Source organism: Eptatretus burgeri, chromosome 8, assembly GCF_056783735.1.
Source record: "Eptatretus burgeri isolate ZD-2024b chromosome 8, Ebu_testis_v1, whole genome shotgun sequence".
Lineage (NCBI taxonomy): Eukaryota > Metazoa > Chordata > Myxini > Myxiniformes > Myxinidae > Eptatretus > Eptatretus burgeri.
The window spans coordinates 87260660-87284025 of NC_140968.1; the positions used below are offsets into that span (position 1 = coordinate 87260660).

The 23366-nt window shown below is 41.1% G+C and overlaps 1 protein-coding gene and 1 pseudogene across 4 annotated transcripts in view; both read right to left on the reverse strand.

Annotated features, from left to right (window-relative positions):
- Window positions 1-23366, reverse strand: part of LOC147022221 (protein sidekick-2-like) — a 676300-nt gene that overhangs the window by 176824 nt on the left and 476110 nt on the right. For all 4 annotated transcript variants that reach the window (XM_085892916.1, XM_085892915.1, XM_085892914.1 and 1 more), the window contains 4 exons: window positions 21837-22028; window positions 14891-15012; window positions 13350-13462; window positions 4017-4167 (listed from right to left, as the gene is read on the reverse strand). In XM_085892916.1, the coding sequence (XP_085749042.1) occupies window positions 4017-4167; window positions 13350-13462; window positions 14891-15012; window positions 21837-22028 (578 nt within the window). The remainder of the gene's footprint in view (window positions 1-4016; window positions 4168-13349; window positions 13463-14890; window positions 15013-21836; window positions 22029-23366) is intronic.
- LOC147022222 (histone H3-like) lies at window positions 15323-16107 on the reverse strand (annotated as a pseudogene).

Consider the following 23366-nt stretch of genomic DNA (forward strand, 5'->3'; position numbering starts at 1 on the left):
GCGGCCGTCTCCTCGCCTCTTTGGCCAGTGAAGCCGCGATCAGGCAGGGACATGCTGTACAGCTCGGGCTGCGTGGTGCATCACGGAGCAGGCACATTGACCAGCGCTAGCCGGGGGTGCCCGGGCGGGCATGCGGGGCTGACACGACCCTCGGCTGGTTGTCGACACGGTCCAGGAGTTTGTGCAAGGCAATTCATGCCGCGGAGTTTTGTGCGGGGCAATGCATGTCATGCCGTGAGGTCGGAGCGGGACGATCTCCGGGCTCGGGGCCATCTTGCCGGAAGTGGAGTGGAGCAGCTTTCGGCCATCGTGGCCACGCCTTGCGGGGGCCAGGGCAAATCAGAGCACCCGATTCGGGAGACGACACATCGCTTCAGGGTGGCCCCCGCCCCTCACCGTGCGGTTTATAAAAAGCGGATAGCGAAGCCATTCTCTCTCTCTGTTCTTATCCTCCCGCACGCGCTGGATCTGGTCATTGCCTTTGACTCCGCCCTCCTGTCGTCATCGCCTTCGACTCCACCCTCTCAACTCAAGTCACTCCTTCACGCCGATGGTCACGTCTCATTCTCTGGACCGACGCCAGCTGCACGTAGCGCCAGGAAGCAAGGGACTACACACCAGCTGTCAGGGAGGTATCGCACAGCGAAGCATCCCCCCCCCCCCCAAGCGTATTGGTGGCGCGTTCAGGCAATCGTGCAAGGTCCCGAAAGACCGTTAGCCTGAACTCCTTTACTTTATCGCTTCAATAACTCCTCTTCATTGGGTTGTGTGTGTGTGTGTGTGTGTGTGTGTGTGTGTGTGTGTGTGTGTGTGTGTGTGTGTGTGTGTGTGTGTGTGTGTGAGAGCATGTGTGTTTTGTCGTGGCGCCTGTCCACATTAGTTAAGATTGCAGAAGGTTATTATTATTTCGGAATAAGTCTGCTCTGTGTCTGCTTTTGTAAGTTGCTTGTACATTGCCGCACCTCTCACAGTTCTTTCTATCCCTGCATTACACACCCCAATAAAACTATTAAATGTGTCACATACTTTTCCTCGCCTGCTTGTAAATAAATTATTATTAGAAATGTTCCCTGCTTGTTTTTGTCTGTTCTTTCATTGATCCATCATGGTCAGAATCGTAGCTTAGCCGGGACTTTATTCCCAACGATCCTTACCTTTTTTCCGGTACGTCCTTGGCAGTGTCGCTCAGCTGCATCTGATCCGGTAAAGTGATCCAGTTTAGCCAAGGCATGCCGAGGGCGTATTTCCCGGTAATTAAATCACGTGATTAATTAGGTAACCCGGTTAACCCATAGACAGGAGGGACCGAGGTCATGTGGTTGAGTTATTGGCGTCCACGGTCGGTTCGCGACCCGTTGCAACACGGAATTATCCATGTGCAACATCTTCAATTCCAGGGAGTCTGGTGGGAGCCGAGATATCTCCCTCCACCCTCCCCCAGTTGCCCTCTCACCCGACCCCCAACAATATATATATATATATATATATATATATATATATATATATATATATATATATATATATATATATATATATATATATATATATATATATATAGTTTAGTGCCACTGATGCAGTTTTAAACACCATCTTATTTAACATGTCCAAGTACAGTACAACAAAACTGGAGGTTTTTGGAAGCAATAGTAACACTCAGACATCCCAGGGTGGAAAAGAAGAACAAAAATTATATATATATATATATATATATATATATATATATATATATATATATATATATATATATATATATATATATACATACATATATAATACTAGTTTTTGGCCATATCTCTAGATTTTAGAAATCAGGCATATGTCAACCTTTTGACCATAAAAATAATTGGTGGTTGAATTCATTGACCTGATATGCAAATCCTGTTCAAATTTCAAGTCAATTGGATGAAAATTAGGATTTTAGAAAGTTCACCTAAGTTGTTGACCTTTGGCCTATGTTGAACTTTTGGCCTGTGTTGTCCAACAAATATAAAAAGATATAAAAGTCCACAGAAGCAGAACACAAACAACAACAACAACAACAACCACAGCCACTATTGCAGCAACATCAACAACATGTTATAAAAGATACATTTCCATGTGTTTCACATCATTTGACATCCTCATTGAAATTCACAGATAGATATGCAATGTGTTTGTGAAATACAACATGCTGCCTTTTGATGAAATCCCTCAGCGAAGTGACGGGTAGGCCATTTAATCCAACCCAATGAATGATCATTGCAAAGGACCCAGGTACAAAACCATTGCCCTTCATCACCGTGTTGCCGCTTCTGGGCTGGTCCCAGGGGCACACAGAGGAAATCAGCTTTACATATCTCACATTTCCATCTCTCCATCACACCAGGTCTTTCCATTCAACATGGTGTCATGACAATTCCCTGTATGGCTATGCTTCACAATGGCAGTCAATAAGTCACATGGACAAACACTTTGCAAGGTTGATGTTTTCATATGATCAGACTTGTCTGGTCATGATCTGTGCTGCACAGTTAAAAATCGAGTTGGTGACTTCAACAAAATATAAATCTTGGCACTTGATGGGAAGGACAAGAAGCTCCATATCAGCAATGTCATCTATAAAGAAATCTTGACTGAAAACAGGAAGTGAAATATTTTCTTCTTCAAGACAACCCATTGAAATCTCACAAAAATTAGTTTGTTGCACAGCTTAGCTTCTTTCTTCACCGAGACACGTTCCCAGAGGAAACGGGTATTTAGTGGCGAGAGAAAATAAAAAGCTATTTGGCCCATAAAACAAATGTCACTCTCATAACGGAATTGATCGTAAATAGGTGGAATTAATTTGATGATGCTGTATGTTTTACAAAGCCTGTAAAACTGCCGGCGTGATGTCAATTTACAGCCGTGGAGTATGTATGCCAAACCAAAGGGCCAGTCTTGAGGCCTGAAGCTGGCCATACACCGAGGCCACTTATCTGTGCAAATCCAGGACAATTATTTGTGGGCAATGACTACATTCACTTGAAAGAAATACAACTGGCAAGAATGGCAGGTACTTTCCAGGAAAATTTGAATCGACATCAAAAGTATTGCATTTCTCACACAACGAATGCCTTTTAAAAGGATCCTACAATATTAAATAAGATGTGTGTGTGTGTGTGTGTGTGTGTGTGTGTGTGTGTGTGTGTGTGTGTGTGTGTGTGTGTGTGTGTGTGTGTGTGTGTGTGTGTGTGTGTGTGTGTGTGTGTGTGTGTGTGTGTGTGTGTGTGTGTGTGTGTGTGTGTGTGTGTGTGTGTGGGTGTGTACATCTTAAAACCGTAGAAAAAAACATCGCAAGGCTGATCTCCCCAAAATTTTGCAAACACGTTGTCAGTACCCAGGGCCAGGTCATGAACACAAATGACCACACTCCATGAGTGGGGGGGATGGAAATGACCTCCAGTTATAACCTGCACATGTGCCACAGTGCAAGTGGTTTGCTGATTCCTGCTGCAGATAGGGGGAATTATTAGCTACGATACGAAATGTATATTGCCCCACATCCCCCACTATCCACCGACCCACTCATCCCAGACCACTCCCAAAGGGAGCAGGCGTTTTCAGTATCAAAAAAACACACAAACTTTCATTTTGCTTGTTCAGTGAGTGAAAGCAGACAACTGTATGCAAAGCACTCCATCTCAAATAAAACACAACAGCGTGGAAGGCGTGGAAGTTATGTTAACGGTTCCTGGAAAATTTCAGGTGATTCTTTCAGCAAAATCGAGCGTATTTCATTCAGTGTCAAATGCCGGGTGACAAACAAAGTAGTTCAAGTCATTTGCAGGTGAATACCACAAATGATGCTGCACTCAATTATGAAGTTAACCCAAGACAACACTTTGGTGAAAATCCAGGCAAAACCAGGAGAATCTCCCAGGATTCTATTGGGTGAATCGCCCGTCTGTGCGCATGGTTTGACTTCTGGTTTTGCACTGCTTACTTTTTCCACAATCTCAGTAAAAACAAGCTCTTATTCAGTTCGAAGTACTCACCGCCCAGCGTACCCAAAGGCTCGTTTCGCTTGCCGTCCGCACCATGATGCTTGTGGGTGCATAATCTGGAGCTGCTGGCGAGGTCTTCACATGACGTGTGGCCTTGCTTGGTGGACTTGTCCCCATGATGTTTGTCTGTCTCAGTCGAAATCTGCCAATGGATGGTGGGAGGAGATTTATTTATTATATATGTGATTGCTTATTGTTGTTGTTTTTAGAGCATTCTAGTCCCATGGAAGAGCACATACAAACATCAAACATCTAGGACAAAGACATTAGGCGATATCGGTGTACTCTTGTATGGATTGCAAGATGTATAAGGAGATGATGAATGAATCGAGGCACTGTGTCAGACTTGAACATGGGGTCTAAGCATCAGGAATGAAAAGTTCAAATTGGAATATGAAAAACAGGCCCAGACCTCTTATGATTTAAATTTCTCAAACGACATTCGTTTCATTTTGATTTAAAGTAAAATTTTTACAAACCACTTTTTTTTTTCTTCTGAAGAATGTACAAATTTGGAAAGCATTTTATATTGAGTCATCGGAAAAGTTCATTGAGCAAATATATGTCAGTAAGTTTCAAGATATATCAGTAAACAAAACAAAAAAAATCTCTTTTTACGATGTTAATAAAAGTAATCTATCTATATATTATATTATGTACGTCTCTCTCTCGCTCTCTCTCTGAGTCTGTTCCTTATACACAGACACATCTTTAAAGCTACAAACTCCATACTTTGGGTGCTGATAAAACTTTGTGCATGAAATAACATGAGAGATGGCGCCGCAGCCTTTGAGGCCGTTTTGAGGCTGTAAATCGAGGCCAAAGTGACCAATAAAGCAATTTTGGTAAACAGGACGACAAATTGGTCTCTAATTGAAAAGGGCGGATTTTTTGAGTACAACACAATGAACATTTTTAGAAGTCCATGAAATAATTTAAATTGATACATTAACTTAAACTTTTCCGTCACTGGGGATGGCTTATTTTGCTCGTTCATAATAAATGGTAAATTCTGTAAATACTATATTTAATTGCATGTCCACACAATGTGACGTGCTACTCCGGCGCATGCTCCCATACCTGACCTGACCACACAATGGTGTTGTTGAAGAGGCTGTGTGGAGGGTTTTTCTTCAACTTCTGTGCATGACGTGATGCCATACAGCAATTTTACTTTTCTGTGGCCTTTACCTCTGCAGACTGGCCTTGCCTGCCAACAGCCTATGAGCAAATGTCATTGCCCGTAATGGTCATGAGGTGCTACACCGTAACATTCTCCAATAGATGTGTTGCGAAACCTTTAGAGGAGAAGCAGGAAACAGGTTGAAATTGTTTCGTTTTAGCTGCCAACAGGGCATCGGCTTGTTTGTGGGCTTATATTTCGGACACTGTCAGTCGGTTCGTTCTTCAGTGTGTCCGTTCTTCAGTGAAATGACGGATTTCTTTCATATTCGGCACATGTATGCAACAACATCTGCTCATGAGGCATGTCAAATGATTTTGGGATCGGAGCCAAAAGTTATACGACAAACGATTATCCTTCTAAATAAATAAATAAAAAACAATCAGAGGAGAAAATAGTACAGCATTGTATCTGCTTTGGGGAACCATTGTTTATTTTTATGCAATTTACAATCTCCATGACCAATGCACACAACTTTGATTTATTTCTAAACACTTTCCCATGTCCACCACCAACATACAGCATTGCATTGTTTATTTATTAATTTATCTACACTTCACAATCTACACTCAAGACCAACGCAAACAACTTGGATTTATTTATACACGTTTTACCATGTCCACTACCAACACAAGATTTGTATTATTTATTTATTTATATACACCTTACCATCTCCCCTGCCGACATGCCACATGGAATTATTTATTTATCTTTACCCTTTTACCTTTGTCCAACTTTTTAATGTGTTTATTTATTTCATGAATGAATGTTATTTTAATGCAAGATCTGCACGTCCCATTTTAAGATGTGGTTGGGGGCTGTATCTTTAATGAGGACTTGCATTCTTGTTTCAGATGCCTTAGGAATAATAAGCCCTGCATGAACTCTGACGAATTTAAGGGAAAGGAAGTGTTAATATTGGATCATTGGGTATGAAAAAAAAAGTACAAAGAATCGTCAGTTTTTACTAGATTATTTGTTTGAAATTCAGTTCTTCTGTTTGGAACTATATCAACATCATGTGCCATGCTCTATACAAAGTGTCAGTTCTGCCAAAGCAGTTTATTGGTTAAGGTTACAATGTCAGACGGGTCGCCACTCCGACACACTAAGTCATGGCAGGAATTTGTAATTTGTTCAGGGTGACGGCCAGAGCTCACATATTCTTCGCAAAGGACACCATGGGAACTTTAACATCCACCAACTAATGCCGGCAGATGGGATGCCCAGTTTAATGTCCATCCATGGGACAGTGTTGGAACTATTGTAAATGTAAGCATAGATGCAAAAAAATTTAGTCTCACAAGCGTAAAAAAGTAACATTTATATGATGTCTTAAAATTTCAAGTGAGCGTGCTCATAAATGAAAATGAGTTTTTAAAATGTGAATTTTGCAATCTCAAAAATAAACAATCTGATCACAAGCACTAACCATAACTAGAGAGGTCATAGAACACCTTACTCCACACAGTGTTCAGGTATATAACTCAAATAAAATAAAATAATAATTTTAAAGGTTGTATAAAAAAAATCTGCATATGTAAGCCATCATTCATTTTCTGTGTGCCAGGTTGAAACAACATCGGTAAATGCTTGTCTGAGAAAATGGTTGAGGATGTGTTCAATATCGGTGTATATTTACAACTAAAATGGCCACCATTCTGCCATCTTGGATCTGATCTCAAAAAACAAATGACATGCATTTGTAAGCCATCATTCATGATCGGTGTGACAAGTTTGAACAACATCGGTGAGTGCATGTCCAAGAAATGGTTGAGGATGTGTTCAACATCGGGATTTTTTTCCAACTAAAATGTCCGCCAGTCTACCAGCCGGCGATATTTGATCAGATCACAAAATTCAGTGAGGGGCACGTGTATGCTGTCATGTACTCTGCTTGTGCAAGTTTGAACAAAATTGGACCAGGCATGTCAGAGAAATGGTTGGGGACGCCTTTAAATAACAAAATAGCCACCAGTCAGCCACCTTGGAACTGATCTCAAAAAAAAATGACATGCTTATGTAAGCTCTCATTCGTTATCTGTGTGCCAAGTTTGAACAACATTGGTAAATGCATATCCAAGAAATGGTTGAGGACATGTTCATCATCGTTTTTTTTTTAACAACTAAAATGGCCGCCAGTACGCCATCTTGAATCTGATCTCAAAAAAAAATAAATGCATATGTAAGTCATCATTTGTTATCTATGTGACACATTTAAACAACATCGGTAAATGCAAGTCCAATAAATGGTTGAGGACGTGTTTAACATCAGGTTTTTTTTAACAACTATAATGGCTGCCAGTCAGACATCTTGGATCTGATGTGACAAAAAAGATGAGCATATGTATACCAACATGTGTTGTCTTTTTGCCAAGTACAAATGAAATTGCATCATTCATGACCGACACATGGTTGTGGATGCACACACACGAAAATCGAGACCAAATCCATAAGCCCCCGTTTCAGACTGTCCAATGGGGGCTAACAATTTCAACATGCTTGATGTGTTTATTCTTCATATAATATGTTGAAGGTTTTAGGATTTCTACAATTGTCAATGGATGGATTTTGTGCAAGCAAGAGCCATGGAAGTACAAGTGCATGATTGTCCCTGCCCTCATGTATGTTGGCATATATTGGCATATATGCCACAATGAGAAGCATAACATCAGTGTCAAGCCAGAGGATATTGATCTGCTGAGGTCACATCCTCGTCTGAAGAAAACCAAGCTTTCTTTGAACCTTTGAAATCTCCATTCAGAATCAGGTCTTTGTTGGGTTCATCTAATCATGTCTGCTGTTTGTAGCTTCTGAACAGACAGCAAGACTTGCTTTGTTTTCATCCAAGGGCAATAAACCTTTCACAATTTCCAATTTTCTGCCCTCTGCTGTCCACTTTCCTTTTGATTCCTTTGCTTTTTGCAGCTGCTCTCTCACTGCCTGTTCCATCCTTGATGGAGTATTTTTTCCATATACTGGGCAAATGTAATGTCCACCCTAGTTCATGTTTTTGAAAACTATACTTTCACAAACTTTTGAAAGTTATCACAACGTTCAGAAAAAGCCTTTGCTTCAAAATGATTCCATACACAATTGCCATACCATCCAATATGCTGCATGTAGAATCAAGTTTGACAGGTGGAATATTCTGAGCCAAGCCTTAAAGCTTTGCCCTAGAATTACGCTCAAATCTATGTTGCTTGTGAGATGCTTTCTCATCATGGGTGGCCAAAGATCAGGGTAGGAGGAGGGTGATTGTGGGTGGGGGTGGGTGATGGGAGAAGAGTTCACACTCAAGCAAATAACATCAATATCATGCCCATGGAGCTTCATGGACAAGAATCCCACCAATAAAGGCATGCCCAGGCATATATTTGATGTAATGATCCTCTTTGACAGCTTGAATAACGAGCTCAAAATCTGTCTATCTGTATGTCCTCTGCAGCATTCTTTACAAAACCTTCACTTCCTCAGCATGCTGTGTCCTCTATTATGTCCTTCGACACAGACTGCGATGCAAGATCACCTTCCACATATGTAATTATCCACTAAGTTGGATTCAAGGATTGAAAATAAGACACTTTATTGCCAAGAAGCTTCCATGTACAGTTATATACTCAAGCACCTGGGTCTGCATCAAAATCTGAAGCAAGAATATCAGAGTGGCGTTTCCACAGTTTTGGAGTGAACAGAAACGATCGCAAGCAATTCTCATTTGCAGATGGAAGATAAAAATTTCAAAACAATTATAACCAGTGGACTGTTCTTGTTCACCGCAGTCTCCTCCTCTTATGCCATTTTAAACACTTCTGCACTGAGCAGCTATTATATAATTTACTCCCACCAATTTGCATCTCATCTTATTGTCGTGTTGAGAAAATCAATGCATTTTGTCTCTTGTATCAATAGTTTGAACTTGATTCAGAGTACCACCATGAATATCAGTTTGCATGACATTGAAAGAACGAAAGGCTGAGTCAACCCCACCTGGTGTTAATTCAACAGGAGGGGCTCAGTCTAACGACCCTAACATCCCAAGCCAGCCACCATAACCATTAAGCCAACACCAGGCTTAACTTAAAATATTGTCAGAACACTTTGTTTTCTGTGGAAAGATGACAATAATTCGGGAAATTTCTGGTTATACTTTCGGATATTTAAATATCTTGTGTTAATGATCAATTTGAACAGTGGGGTTAAGAGTGTAGGAATTCCAAATTTACAGATGACACATAGCTTGGAGATGAGGTATAGAGCAGAGAGGGGACTGATCAGATTCAGGAAAGTCTGGATACTTTAAGGGATTGAACAAAAGATTGGCACATGCAATTTAACATCAGGACATGTAAGGTGCCGTGGTTGGCTACGAATAAAGAAAATCTTCTTCTTCCTGTGCATGGCACAGCTTGGCTGCCTCGTAGGTATCATTTTTCTGGTGAAGCTGTGCCCCTATACCAGTACACTGGTACTCATTTCACCACCTCGGAAGGATTACATACTGTCAACCCCACCTGGTGTTAATTCCGTGGCCAATGGGGCTCAAACTCAGGACCCTAAGATCCCAAGCCAGCCACTCAACCCTCGAAGCCAACACCAGGTATATAATAATGAAAATGGGGTTAACAAAAGGCAAGGGATAATCTTGGAGTGTGCGACATAGGAGAAGAATCTGGGGGTGGTAATAGATTCAGGGTAAACAGGTAGCTCAGTGCCAGGCAATCATACAGTTGGTAAATTGAACGAGGATTTAAGTTGTATCCAGATGGGCATAAAATACAAATCAAAAGGTAGCGTTAACTCTGTAGAGGAATTTAGAGAGGCCTCATCTGGAATATTGTGTTCGGTTTTGGTCACTACATCTGAGGAAGGACATAGTTGCCATAGAGATGGTACAGTATAAAGCAGTCAATATTCATCCCGGGCCTAACAAGACTAAGCTATGAGGAGTGGCTGAAGGAGACAGGACTTTTTACACGAGAAAGGAGGCGATTGCAAAGTTAGTGACAGCAGAATCAGTTAACATGGTTTTAAAATTGAGTTGAATAATATCTTGAAGTAGTGGGGATAGTGCTTAGATAGTGCATTTGTGGTATGTCTAAATCTTGCTCATTTAAAAAAAGATTTGAAGGATATTTGTTCATTTCTCTGTTTGCATCAAGTTGTCCGTCTTGAAAGCCAAGAAAACAACCCTCAGAGAGAGGGTTTTTGATGGTATAAATGGAGTCCTTAATTTCAGAAATGTGTGCAGAAGCAGTTATCTTACACTGACAACTGGCATACTCCACCGGTCAAGAGTTTAAGAACACCCCCATTTTTCCAGTTTTTACTGAAATTTAAGCAGTTTAATGTTTCAATGCACTCTGAAATTAAAGCATAGAACAAATAAACAATTGCAGATAAAAAAGAAATCATGGAATCGTTTTGTTGAACAAAATTTAATCTAAATTTTTGACCCATCAAAGTCCCCACCTTTGCAGATACAACAGCCAAACATACTAGTGGCATTCTTTCTGCAATGGAAATCAAATATTGTTCGGAAAGTTCTTCCCAACACTGTTGCAGAAGTTCCCACAACTGTGTTGCACTTGTAGGTTGCTTTGCTTTCACCCTTCTGTCCAGTTCATCCCAAAGCAGCTCGATGGGGTTTAAGTCTGGAGACCGTGCTGGCCATTCCATGATTTGAAGCCTACCGTCTTGTTCTTTTCTTTGAAGGTAGTTCTGAAATAGCCTGGAGGTATGTTTTGGGTCATTATCTTGCTGTGGGATAAACCCCTGACCAATGAGGCATAGAACAGAGGGTATTGCATGGCGCTGCAAAATGCTGTGGTAGCCCTTTTGGTTCAGGGTGCCAGTCACTCTGTGCAAGTCGCCGACTCTGGATCCAGCAAAAGAACCCCAGATCATCACACTTCCTCCTCCATGTTTGACAGTCGGTGTCACACACTGAGGAACCATTCTTTCGCCGACTCAACGGTGTACAATTACCCTGCGTGATGAACCGAAGATTTCAAATTTTGATTCATCGGTCCATAAGACTTTCTTCGAGTTTTTAGTTGTCCACTGGCAGTGCTTCATGGCCCAGGCAAGCCTCTTTTTCTTATTTTGCCAACCTAACAATGGCTTTCTTACTGCCACTCGACCTGTCAAACCTGCATCTCGAAGTCTTCTCTTCACAGTTGAAACTGAGACCTCCTTACTTCGACCAGTGTTAAGCTGTGCTTGAAGCTGCTGTCCTGTGAGCCACCTATCACGCAAGCTGTTGACTCTCACAAACTTGTCTTCTGATTGTGTTGTGGCTTTGGGTCTGCCAGACCTCTTCCTGTCAGAGTTTCCTCCAGTTTATAAGTGCCTTCTGATGGTGTAGGAAACTGTACTCACTGACACCTTGTCTTACTTTGCAATTTCTCGAAAGCAAAAACTGACACTTTTAAGGGTTATCATGGTCTGTCTGTCCTCCTTTGTTAATTGTCTTTTTCTCACCATTATGATAGCAATATACTACTTCCTGCAGTGCAATATTGTCCAAATAATGCTTCAGAGGGTGTAGCAACACAGTCTGTTCCAACACTGCTTTTATTCAGACAAAGGGTTTGCAACTAATCAACAAAAGTTGGGACACCTGTAGGAATTGTTTGCATCAACTTTCAAGGCTGAATTTAATTCCATTGTTGTAGGACAGTTGCAGTTGCTTACCCATTACTTGTTCCTTGAAAAGGGCCTTTTTAACAACTCTGATATTTACATTATTTTTCAGTTTTTGGTAACCTAAACTTTTTTTTAACCTCTGGCACTTTACCGCTTGGCTTTGTACCATTTCAGGTTATTCACTGGACTTGAACTGCTTAAATTTCAGTAAAAACTGAAAAATGGGGGTGTTCTAAAACTTTTGACCAGTAGAATAGAAGCTGGGATATTGAAGAAACTAGTTTTCCTATGGTGACCATCTTGATGTTAAAGATGGCTGCTACACAAGGAACATGCTGGGATGGAAACGGGGCTAACCACACACTGAGGTGTTAAAAAAACAATTTCTCGAAATAAAAAAAAAAACTGTAAGGAATGAGAACAGCACCCAATATCGCACATACCTCTGCCAGGTTGAACAGTTTATGCTTTGTATTCCAATTATAGGCTGGATCTGCATTTGGACCAGAACCAAAATCTCATCGGTTTGTTATTGTCACCTACCCAACTCATCCACCAAGTTTTGCATAACCCGTCCACAACTTTTTGAGATATCGTGCTGTATATCGTTTTTGGACACTCTTTCAATGGTGAAGAATCAATTACGAATTAAAAAAAAAATTCTCGTATCCGGATCGGGATCTTCACAAAAATTTATCCAATTCATGCTTGTCACACACTCATCGTGTTCACCAAGTTTTTGTCATAATCCATCCTTAAGTTTTTGAGATATGCTACATATCGTTTTTGGCCCTATCTCTCAATGGTGAAGAATCACTTTAAAATTACAGTGTCCAGATTCGTATTCGAATCTTCACCATAATCTAATCATTTTGTCATTGTGACACACCCAAGCTGTCCAAGTTTCATACAAATCTGTTCAAATTCTTTGATATATCCTTCTTACAGACAGACAGACAGACAGGGGTAAAAACATAATTATCCACCTCGGGTGGTGACGGTAATTACATTCATTAACACTGATACAATGCATCTGAATCTGTTTCCAAATCACACTTTCTGAATTCAATCAATTTTGTCTTTTCTGTGTCTCCTCTACATCAACTTGGGATTGTAACATTGCACATTCTGATGTTGACAGTTTTTCTTTCAACAAAATTGTGAAGAATACATTCCATGGTAGCTGTTACCACATAAATGGTAGTAACAACCGATTTTCAGAACCATTTTTGGAAATGCATCGTTTGTGGTTCATCACTTCAGCTCTGGATGCAAAAAGGTTCAATTATCTCCAATAAACTATTATTGTTATCCTTCAGTCTCCAACTTAGGAATATGCCAAGACTTGATTAAGCTATTTGGCCAAGGGTTGTGAATGTAACGAGCAAAGAAATGCAATTTACTCCTGTTAATTTTATATTATTGCTTTGTAATAACCTCAACAAGCAACTTTAATTGACAAATAAATAAAAATACAAGAAGGTGCAATCCACCTGTAGTTAGTAAAAGGAACGAGGTTGGGGACCTCAAGAGAGCGAGCACTTGGGTTATTTTTCTGCTCGTAAATTGTCTCCCAATCTTCCTCCGCACTCTCGCCAGTTTCTTTCTGAAAGAGAGAGGAAGGTGAGAGATAAAGAGTACCGAGGAAGAGTAAATCATATTCTAACATTCCTGGATCATCGACTGTTCAGTGGCGTTTAGTAAATGTGGTTTTCACAGATATTATGGCTGTAAAGTTGTGCAAATTCCCCAAGCCCCCCCCCCCCCAGGTTTATTTGCCATTTATCAAAAGAGCTGTTGAAAGTGGCAGTGTTGTCAGTAATAGCAATATAAATGGAAGTAGTTTATGATGCTCAGACCAAATCCTTTATAATCTCCTGTGAATGGTGCATTGTGCAACTCCACTTTTGTAAAAAAAAAAAAACAGGCTCTAATGCTCATGAATGAGCTGCGACACAAATCAGGTACACATGCAGACAGATAAATGAGACAACGCTGCACTCAACTTTCACACAAACACAGACTTGGAGAAGTGATGTACCTGCGACGTCTTCTTGATGACATCGCTTTTATCTCCATAATCAGCAAAGCAACACTCATTTTTCTTAACTCTTTGCACAACTCTTATATTTAATCCTTTTCTGTTGGCTATGAAATGTGCTTGTTTTTTTGTGTATTACCTAAATTGGCTTTTCATCGATCAATGAAATAAAAAAAATGTGCAGATCTCCAATCTTGGCACTGGAATTTTATTTAAGCACTGGATTTCACTATTTTGCATCTGTAAAGATAATTACATCTTTTCAAGGAGTTCAGTAGCAACTTTGAAACCTCAGCAAGCGTTACAGCAAAATTTAGTTTGCCAAATGTGTTTAGCATCGATGATCCTTGAAATAACAGAATCATACACCAAGATAAATAATATTAGGAAAGGACAATAATTATATTATATCAGCAAATTCAACGGTGAACTCCAATTTATTAATGATGTCTGCCCGGCAAACGGAAAATACACATAAATCACACGGTGATTCGCAACTTTCTCAGATGTTGCAAAAGAAGCTCACGACGAGAATTATATTTGAGGCACAACAAAAGTGAGAAAGATTCGCAGCAGGAGAATCAAGGGATGAGAGTCTCAGCAAAAGAGACAGGTGTCGAGATACGCAGTAGGTGAAACAAGAGACGAGACTTTCAATACGAGAAAGAAGGGATGATATTCTAAACATGAGAAACATACGGCAAGACTCACAGCACAAGAAACAGATGTCAAGATTCACAGCATGAAAAACACAGGACAAGATTCACAGCACAAATGGGATATAGGTGTTAACTCAAATTTGCATGTGATTCATTCAGTACCTTCTACAATTTTCAATATATATATATATATATATATATATATATATATATATATATATATATATATATATATATGTAGGATTAAAATTAATACAGCTGATCTAATGTATAGCAATTGCATGTTATGTAATCTGAAAATATTCCACGCACATTTTTGAAGGAATATTCTTACCTGAGCCTCGACTACCCACTTAAGGATTGATGTTTTCCCATCAAAACCTGCACGGAACTGCAGAAGGACTGAACGAGCAGCAATATTGGATACGATGAGGTTTGATGGTGCACCAGGTAGTTCTGCATGACATGGACACAAAATATAATGACGATTGAAAAATGCACACTTTTTTTGAAAAAGATAATATCTTACCTATACACCCTGTTTGTACAGTGTCACACTTGCTTTAACCTCTCCATTGGTTTGCATTTGATTATGTTAACTACTTCCTGTGAAAGGTGAATGAGGTGGCCAAGCAATTGGTCTGCGTCGACTGATCCACTTCTCAGGGATCTTCACAGTTGGATCGAAGTGAAACACAATCGAGGATATATAAAGGAACCTTGGCACAAGAGAAAGCTGTTTGGTCCATCGTACTTGTCCCTTATCAACACAACATTAGTTCAATATACAGTAAAGTATAAGTTTATCGACTTAATTTCCTTGTGAGGTTGAGGAAGAATGGGGATCATGGAAACAGTGGGGCAAGCACAGGGCACATTATAATGGTGATTATGGTAAGGTAAGGTAAAGAGCCTTACCTTACCATAATCATCAAGTCTGGTGGAGCAGAAGTTGTGCACATGGCCTCAGACGTGCGGTTTAAGCTCGCTTGCCATGGATACGTCGTGCCAGCTGGATGTACTTGGGCATGATGGTGACACGCTTGGTGTGAATCGCGCACAAATTAGGGTCCTCAAACAGACTGACGAGGTAGGCCTTGCTTTCCTCCTGCATCGCCATCACAGCAGAGCTCTGGAATTGCAAGTTGGTCTTGAAATCCTGTGTGATTTCATGGACGAGGCGCTGTAGCGACAGTGTGTGAATGAGCAGATCAGTAGACTTTTGGTAGTGACGGAGCTTGCACAGCACCACAGGACCTGGCTGATAACGATGCATTTTTTTCACGCCACCGGTGGATGGCGAGCTTTGCTTTGCTGCTTTGGTTGCCAACTGCTTTCATGGCGCCTTTCCTCCAGTCAATTTATGGGCAGTGTACTTAGTATGGGCCATCATAAACAACAAAGAACAATTCAAAACAAAATGGCAGCAAATGAAGTGAGGTGAGAAATGGGTAGTTCGATTTAGTATCCAGTAACGCTACATATTGTACTGTATATGAAATCTAGACATTCCTGAATCTGCTCATCCTGCTCTTTACCTTACTGCAAGACTTCCTGTCATCTTTAAATTTGGAAAGCAGACTCTTAATCCCAGTAGTTAATGCAAATTATGCATAACTAGTGAAAGTTTCTTGTGCTGCACCTTGCTGATGGATTATTGAAAAGATAACATGTTGTACTTCACAAACATTCTGTTCTATTCACTCTATAATTTGTCTGAGGTCATCTTCCATCTGCTTGGAAGTCAGCCAGCATCACCTTCATCAACCATCCTTGCTACTTAAATATGGCGCAAGCAAAAATCACTTCCGCTTTGCTGCGGAGCTCCGTGGTGGATTCTTTGGTTTAAACCTCCGCTTAAAATTAGTGAAATGAACAATTTTGAAAATTTCGAATGATTCTCACCCAGATTTCAACATCACCCTAATGCATATTATCAAGTTGTTTAAAGTTTATTCACGTAAGAAGATGTTTTGTAATACCGGATACCAATGGGTGGCGCAATACGATACAAATTTACATGTTGAGAATTAAGTCTTCCCCACATCCTGAATCCCCTCCAGCAGATATGCTACTCTGACAGAAACCATACTTGGGGTACCCTTCTACATCATGCAAAATTTAGTTAGATTTGGTTCAGTGGTTGTTTTGTTTTTGAAGCACATATAAACGGGCAAACACACAAACTCTCCGATATGCAGTACGTACATTAGAAAATAGACAGATGACTTCCCTTCCAACGAACTTCAACACAGAAAGACAATAAAAAAAATGGAGGTTTTTCTTTAATTAAATAATCACCCTGCACTGCAACCTTTGTTCAAAGACTTTCAGAATGGGCTCCTGTTATTAACAACGCGAGCATGGTTTGTTCAACTTTGTGATAATCGTACATTAATGCACTGTCAAACAAACCGATTCCACATTGTATTTATACTTTTAAAATGTATCTTGTTTGGTATTATGCTCTTATTCTGGTTCAATGTTGAGCTTTGCCTGTGTGTGCGGAGCCTTTCAAATGCAGCGGAAGCAATAGACAGCCAAACGTACAAACATAGGGACAGACATCACGGGGTTCGCATAACATAATACATCATGATCGTTGAGGTATATCACCACTTACAACCTCCCAGCCAGACATTCTCCCACTTACAGCAACTCTTTGCTTCCCATCACTAAACAAGTTTCCAATCCAGTTAGCTATTTTACCAGCACTATGTAAGGCCTCGCCTTAGCTAACAGTCTTCTATGTGGTACCTTATCAATGCCTTCTGAAAGTCAAAACACCTGATATTCACTGCTCTTACCTCATCCACTGAATCAGAAACTGCTTCAGAGAACTTTCATTAAATTTGCTGAACATATGTGTTAACACCACCTTAATTGGAATCAAAATAAGGACGACCATCTTCCATATTGCGTGCAGGAATAAATTTGTTGCTGTGAATCCTATATAATAACACAGTCAGCTTGAGGAAATGTGGAGGTGAGGACATCGAGTTGGGGTGGGGGGCAGAGAGGGGCTAGAGAGTTGGGAGAGGGTGTTTGAGGACTTGGCGTGGAGAGGGGTTGAAAACTTGGGGTGGTCAGGGGTTGAGGACTTGGGGTGGTCAGGGGTTGAGGACTTGGGGTGGAGGGGAAGTTGAGGACTTGGGGTGGTGGGGTTGCAGACTTGGGGTGGTGGGGTTGCAAACTTTGGATGGGGGTAGGTGAGGACTTTGGGTGGAGGCAGGCGAGGACTTTGCGTGGGACAGTTGAGGGCTTTGGGTGAGTAGTGGGTTTGAATACATGCGATTTTCAATTATTTGGGGGGGGGGTCTTTAGGACTTGGGGTTGGGTGGTGGGAGGTTGAGGAGCTTCCATGTTATGTCGAGAGGACAGCAGAGTTTGTGGAGATCACGGGGTAGGAGGCACAGGAAACTTTGAAGAGGATGAAGAAGGGCAGAGCACCAGGCATTGATGATGTGCGTACAGAGATGCGAATTGTAGCTGAATAAGTCGGAGTCAGTGGGATAAAGAGGCTGTTGAATGTAAGTTTGAGAAAGGGTTCAATTCAGGAGGATTGAAGGACAGGGATAATTGTGCTGATAAGGAAGAGGAAGGGCGATGTTCAAGATCTGGGGAAGTACAGCGTCATTATGCTCCTAAGTCATGTCATGAAGGTACTGGAGAAAATTAAAGGCAGGAGGATAAGGAAGAGAATGGAGATGGAGATCAGCAAAGAGCAACAGTGGTTGGAATGGGTAGGGGGATTATGGATGGGATGTTCATGTTTAGACAGCTGGTGGAGAACAGGTTGTAGTTGCAAGCAAAGCCTTCAACCTCTTCCCCATGGGAGGGCAGACAGGGCAGTTGCCAGGGGCCCCCAACCATTTGGGGGCCCCTAAAAATAAAATTACGTTTCAAAACTTGTGATTGTTAACCTCTATTTCTGGTGGTTAGCTCACCTGAGCTTATGCTCATGAGAGCCCTGTCACCCTGACACCGTAGCAATAACGATCATGAGAAAATAACGATCTGCTTCTCGGGGGGGGGGGGTCCGCTTTTTAAGGTGAGTCACCATGATTTTACATTCTCAAAAAACATATTCTCATTACATCATGTTGTTGTATGATGTTGCTGGTGGTGTTTTGAAATAGGTAGCAATAACGCGTGGTCTGAATTGTGCTTATTTTTTGAAAGGGGGTGAGGCCCCGTGTTCAGCTCGGCTCCGGCCCCCGATTAACTCACGCTGGTACTGGGTGCAAGGTGAAATGCCATTGGGATTTGTGTATCTCGAGAAGGCCTATGACACTGTCCTGAGAGAGATGGTGGTGGTGACACTGAGATGGATAGAAGTGCCAGAAACAGAAGCGAGGTTGGTGGAAGGGTTATACAAGGGAATGAAGGGAAGAGTTTTGGTTGGTCCTCGGATGTCAGGGAAGTTCAACGTGAACATCGGTTTGAGGCAAGGAAGCTCTCCCAGTCCACTCATGGTTATGATGGTGATTTATCTGGTAAGCAGGAATGTAAAAATGAAAGGTATTTTGGGGAGGATGTTGTATGCAGATGATCTGACTATTGTGGTGGAGAATAAGTGAGAGATGCAGGAGGTACTGAAGGGTGGAAGGAGGAATTTGGGAAGCATGGACTGAGGATGAGTATGGATAAGATTGAGGTGATGTGGGCCAGGAAGCAAATAAAATAAATAAATGAATATCATGTTCGAGGAGAAGGAGATCCAAAACGGAGATATGTCTGAGTATTTGAGAACAATGAATGGGAATTGTAGATTGGAGGCAGAGTTGCAGAGAAGGATTCAATTGGGTGCAAATGTGTAGAGGTGGTTGGAGGGATTGATGGTAGACAGAAAGATATAGAGGAAATTGAAAGGGAATATTTTGGTGTCTTGTGTAATGCCACCCTACCTTTACGGTCTGGAGACGATGGAACCGACAGAGAGACAACAACAGAGGTTGTAGGTCTACAAGAACAACTGGTTCAGGTGGATTGCAGGAGTCAAGAGGATGGATAGAAGGAGGATGGATGAACTGAGGGAGGAGATTGGTGTGCAAGTAAGCGTGATGGGGAGATTGGTTAAAAACAACAACAAAAAACAAACAGCTGAAGTGGGCTGGTCAGGTGGTTAGGATGGGGGATAAAATGTTGGCAAAGGAAGCGGAGAGGTTGAGGGAGAAAGGCAGGAGGAAAAGAGGTAGAGTGTGGTTGAGATGGGAAGAGTGTGTGAGAAGGGACATCAGCAAGGTAAAGGTGGTTGGAAAGTTGAGAAAGTTGGCTATGGTCAGAGGGAAGGGGAGGAGCATCGTGTTCAAGGCAGGGAAGATTGGTACCCACTGGACCTCACCCCAAATAAAGGGAAGAGGAGGAAGAAAAATAATTATTAAACTTTCAATGTGATTTGTTTTACCGAGATAAGAGCGGGGTAGTCCTTTACGTCTGAAGTTTGTTCACATCAACTCTCCCTTACTTTGTCATCCTCCTTTGACTCACACTTCACTGTGCTGCTTCAACGAGATGTAATACCTGAAATGTCAACCTTACGTCATTTATCAGGGCAGTAAACTCGCATTTTCTCAACTCCTGTTTTGAAGAACCCATTGCTGTCTTAATAACAGCGGCTTGTTTGTTATTCTGTTACAGCGTGGAACATTGATGAGGCTTTTATATGAATGGAAAGTTTTCTTGTTGCAATAACCTGCAACTCTGCCAACCATCTGAAAAACTTCATTACAACAATGTTTTTTTATTTCCTTCTTCTATTAATTCTCACACAAGATTGGTGTTTTAAGCTGCCGGGAGGCACATCTCAAGGGTAGGGAGACTGTATTGTCAGGCTTAGTGTCATTACAGAACCAAAATCCTTTTGTTAATCTCCTCGCAACAAGATGACATTGCCGTCGGATCATGTGAATCCACAGTTGTGGTTTTGAAAGTGTGCTAATTAATGTGATTCTAATCCAAATGATGACCCTGCACAATATACAAGGAAACAAGAAAACAGGAAAATTACAATTTGTCCCATTACACACCTATACTGTATCCACCATTATCTTAATAACTTCCTTTCAATGTAATTAAATTAATCCCATATTTTTATTGGTGAGGTGGATGAGGCATTGTAGATTGTGCCATGTTTTCTTGAAGTTTGTATTAATGATGAGATAGATTATTTGTCTTGCTGTTTTACACAAGGATACACAAGGAAATTAGACGCAGATGGAGGCCAGTCGGCCCATCATGCTTGTGCCACATCAATGCCGTACCAATTTATCAACACCAGACCAAACACCAGACAGACCAAAAACCAAACACCAAACACCAATTTATCAACACCAGACTAAGAAAAATGAGGTGGGGCATGGACTTGGGTAAAAAAAAAAAACACACAACGTGAACCACACAACACCCCCCACCAACAGCACTCCATACACATGCACACAATCACCCATCAATGCTCAAGCTGCCTAAAAGTCCTGCCAACATCCTCATATCCCTCTACCTCCATAACTTCCAGGTACCCATCTAATTATAATTTAAACTTATCTCCTGTTTCTGCTGCCACTTCCTTTCCAGGGAGATCATTCCATGCATTAACTACTCTCTGAGTAAAAGACCCCAACTACTCTCTGACCAAAACTGCACACAATATTCTCGATGTGGCCCTCACTAAATTCCTGTGCAATGTTAACACCACTTCTTTTGATTTATAATTGATCCCCCTCCTTATACACCCTAAAACCCGACTTGCTTTCCCTATTGCTGCCTGGCACTGTGCTGCCTTCTTACCTCCTGTATCTATTACCACCTCCAGATCCTTCTCCTGTGTGACACGCTTCAAAATGAACCCTTGCACAATGTAATCTCTATTTTCATTGTTCTTTCCCATCCCCAACTTGCTCAGGTTAAATTGCATCTGCCAATCTTTTGCCCAATCTATGCAAGTATCAATACTTTCCTGAATCTGATCACCACCCCCTCTGCTATCCACCTCATCTCCAAGCTGTTGTCATCTGCAAATTTGGAAAGCTTACTCTTTACCCCCACTGTCCAATTTTTGACTTCTGATGGGAGGCTTGAGGATTTGGGGTTGGGAGGGGGAGTTGAAGACTCGAAGTAACATTTTATATTACGCAGAATTTCCTGCTGGTGATAAATAATAAACAGAGTGAATTTAATGCAGATTCTATTGATAACAATTCTGAGCAAAGAGATTACCATTGCAAAACGTCTATATAATAATCTGTTGTGACTTGGCTGCTTGAGCCACAGGATGGCTTTACCAGGTGGTATGCCGGAGGAGATGCTGGTGGCAGTTACAGGACCTGATCCCACGGTCGTGCGAGCAGAAATCTCGATAACATATGTGGTCAGAGCTGCCAAGCCAGTGACACGATACTCGAGGGTGCTGTTAGAAAGGTTGTGGGTCACTCGGTTGTGAGTCTTGTTGAATTCCACCCAAGAAACCTTGTACCCTGTGGAAGAGAAAGAAGATAAATGACTTTTACAGGCTTAACCGTAAAATGGAGACAGAGTGCAATAGCATGTTGTGACAGAAGGCCATATAGCTAAAAGAATGGTGTGGTTATGAGACAATGACCTAAAATGATACCATTATCGTCATGATGCTAGACCGACTCTGTAATTGAAACTTAAAGAACTAGTTTGGCAATATCTGCCAAATGTGGGCAAGTTGTACGGATGAGCAGATTTCTGCAAGTTGCCTGTGTAAATGCAACTTAACAGTATTATGCAACAAATTTGGTCATCGACCTACAGGCAATGTTTTGCAGTGTCCTCAGTTTTAAATAAAGCACTCCATTAGTTATAACTACTGCCAGGCATCTGAGAGACAAGCACAATCTCAGCTTATTACAAGGGCTAATTTAGCTACCCAAGGCGATGGAAACCTTTTTTTTTTCTTGCTAAACCCAGATCAAAGGTGACAGATAAATTAAAATCATGCGACTTATTGAGATTGTAAAGACGTAATTGGAAGCAATAACAGAATTTTGACATGTCAGCTGTTTTATCACTCTGCATGAGCATGCTTTATCGGCTCGTGACAAATGCTTTTTAGAGAGGTGTTCAAAAGGTTTTGTGAAAAAGATACTACACTCACAATAACCCAAGAAAGACCAAGAGTATAACCAGGACTATATGTATAAATAACAATTACAATATATTATAAGATTGGGGCAGTTGGGATTAGTGTGACCACTCCTTAGCTTTTTTCACAAGATCTTGGCTATTCGTTGTTCACCTTGGCGTCTTGGTTTTCTAAAGGTTTTCTTGGCGAATAGGTTTTCTATTATCATCGCTTTTCCGAAACCTTGTGAAATCTTGGCTTTTTTCATTGTCTCACCTTGATATTTATGAAAATGAGGAGTGGTCACATTGGTTGGGATTACACACTTTTAAAAAAGAAGAAAGTGCTTCCAATCAAAAGAAAAAACAAGAGAGACTCTGCTAATTTGAGCACAAAAGTGAGAGCAGACCTGGTCTCAGGGCATCGTTTCGCCGGCTTCACAGTCGGCTTCATCAGGCACAACAGACCTGTCACAGGTTCGGTGTCACGTGTTCCATGTGTGATCTGCGGGTTTCGGCTGTGGGCGATTGCATAATCCTCGATAGGATTACCTCCGAGGACGGAAGAGAGTGGTCTTCTAAAATGTCAGGGGTTTAATAAATAATTTTATAATATTTTTCGGCTCATTGTACTTTTACTCTTCGTACAAATATATATGTATGTATGTATGTATGTATGTGTGTGTGTGTGTGTGTGTGTAATGGCCAAAAAGTGGAAACAGCTG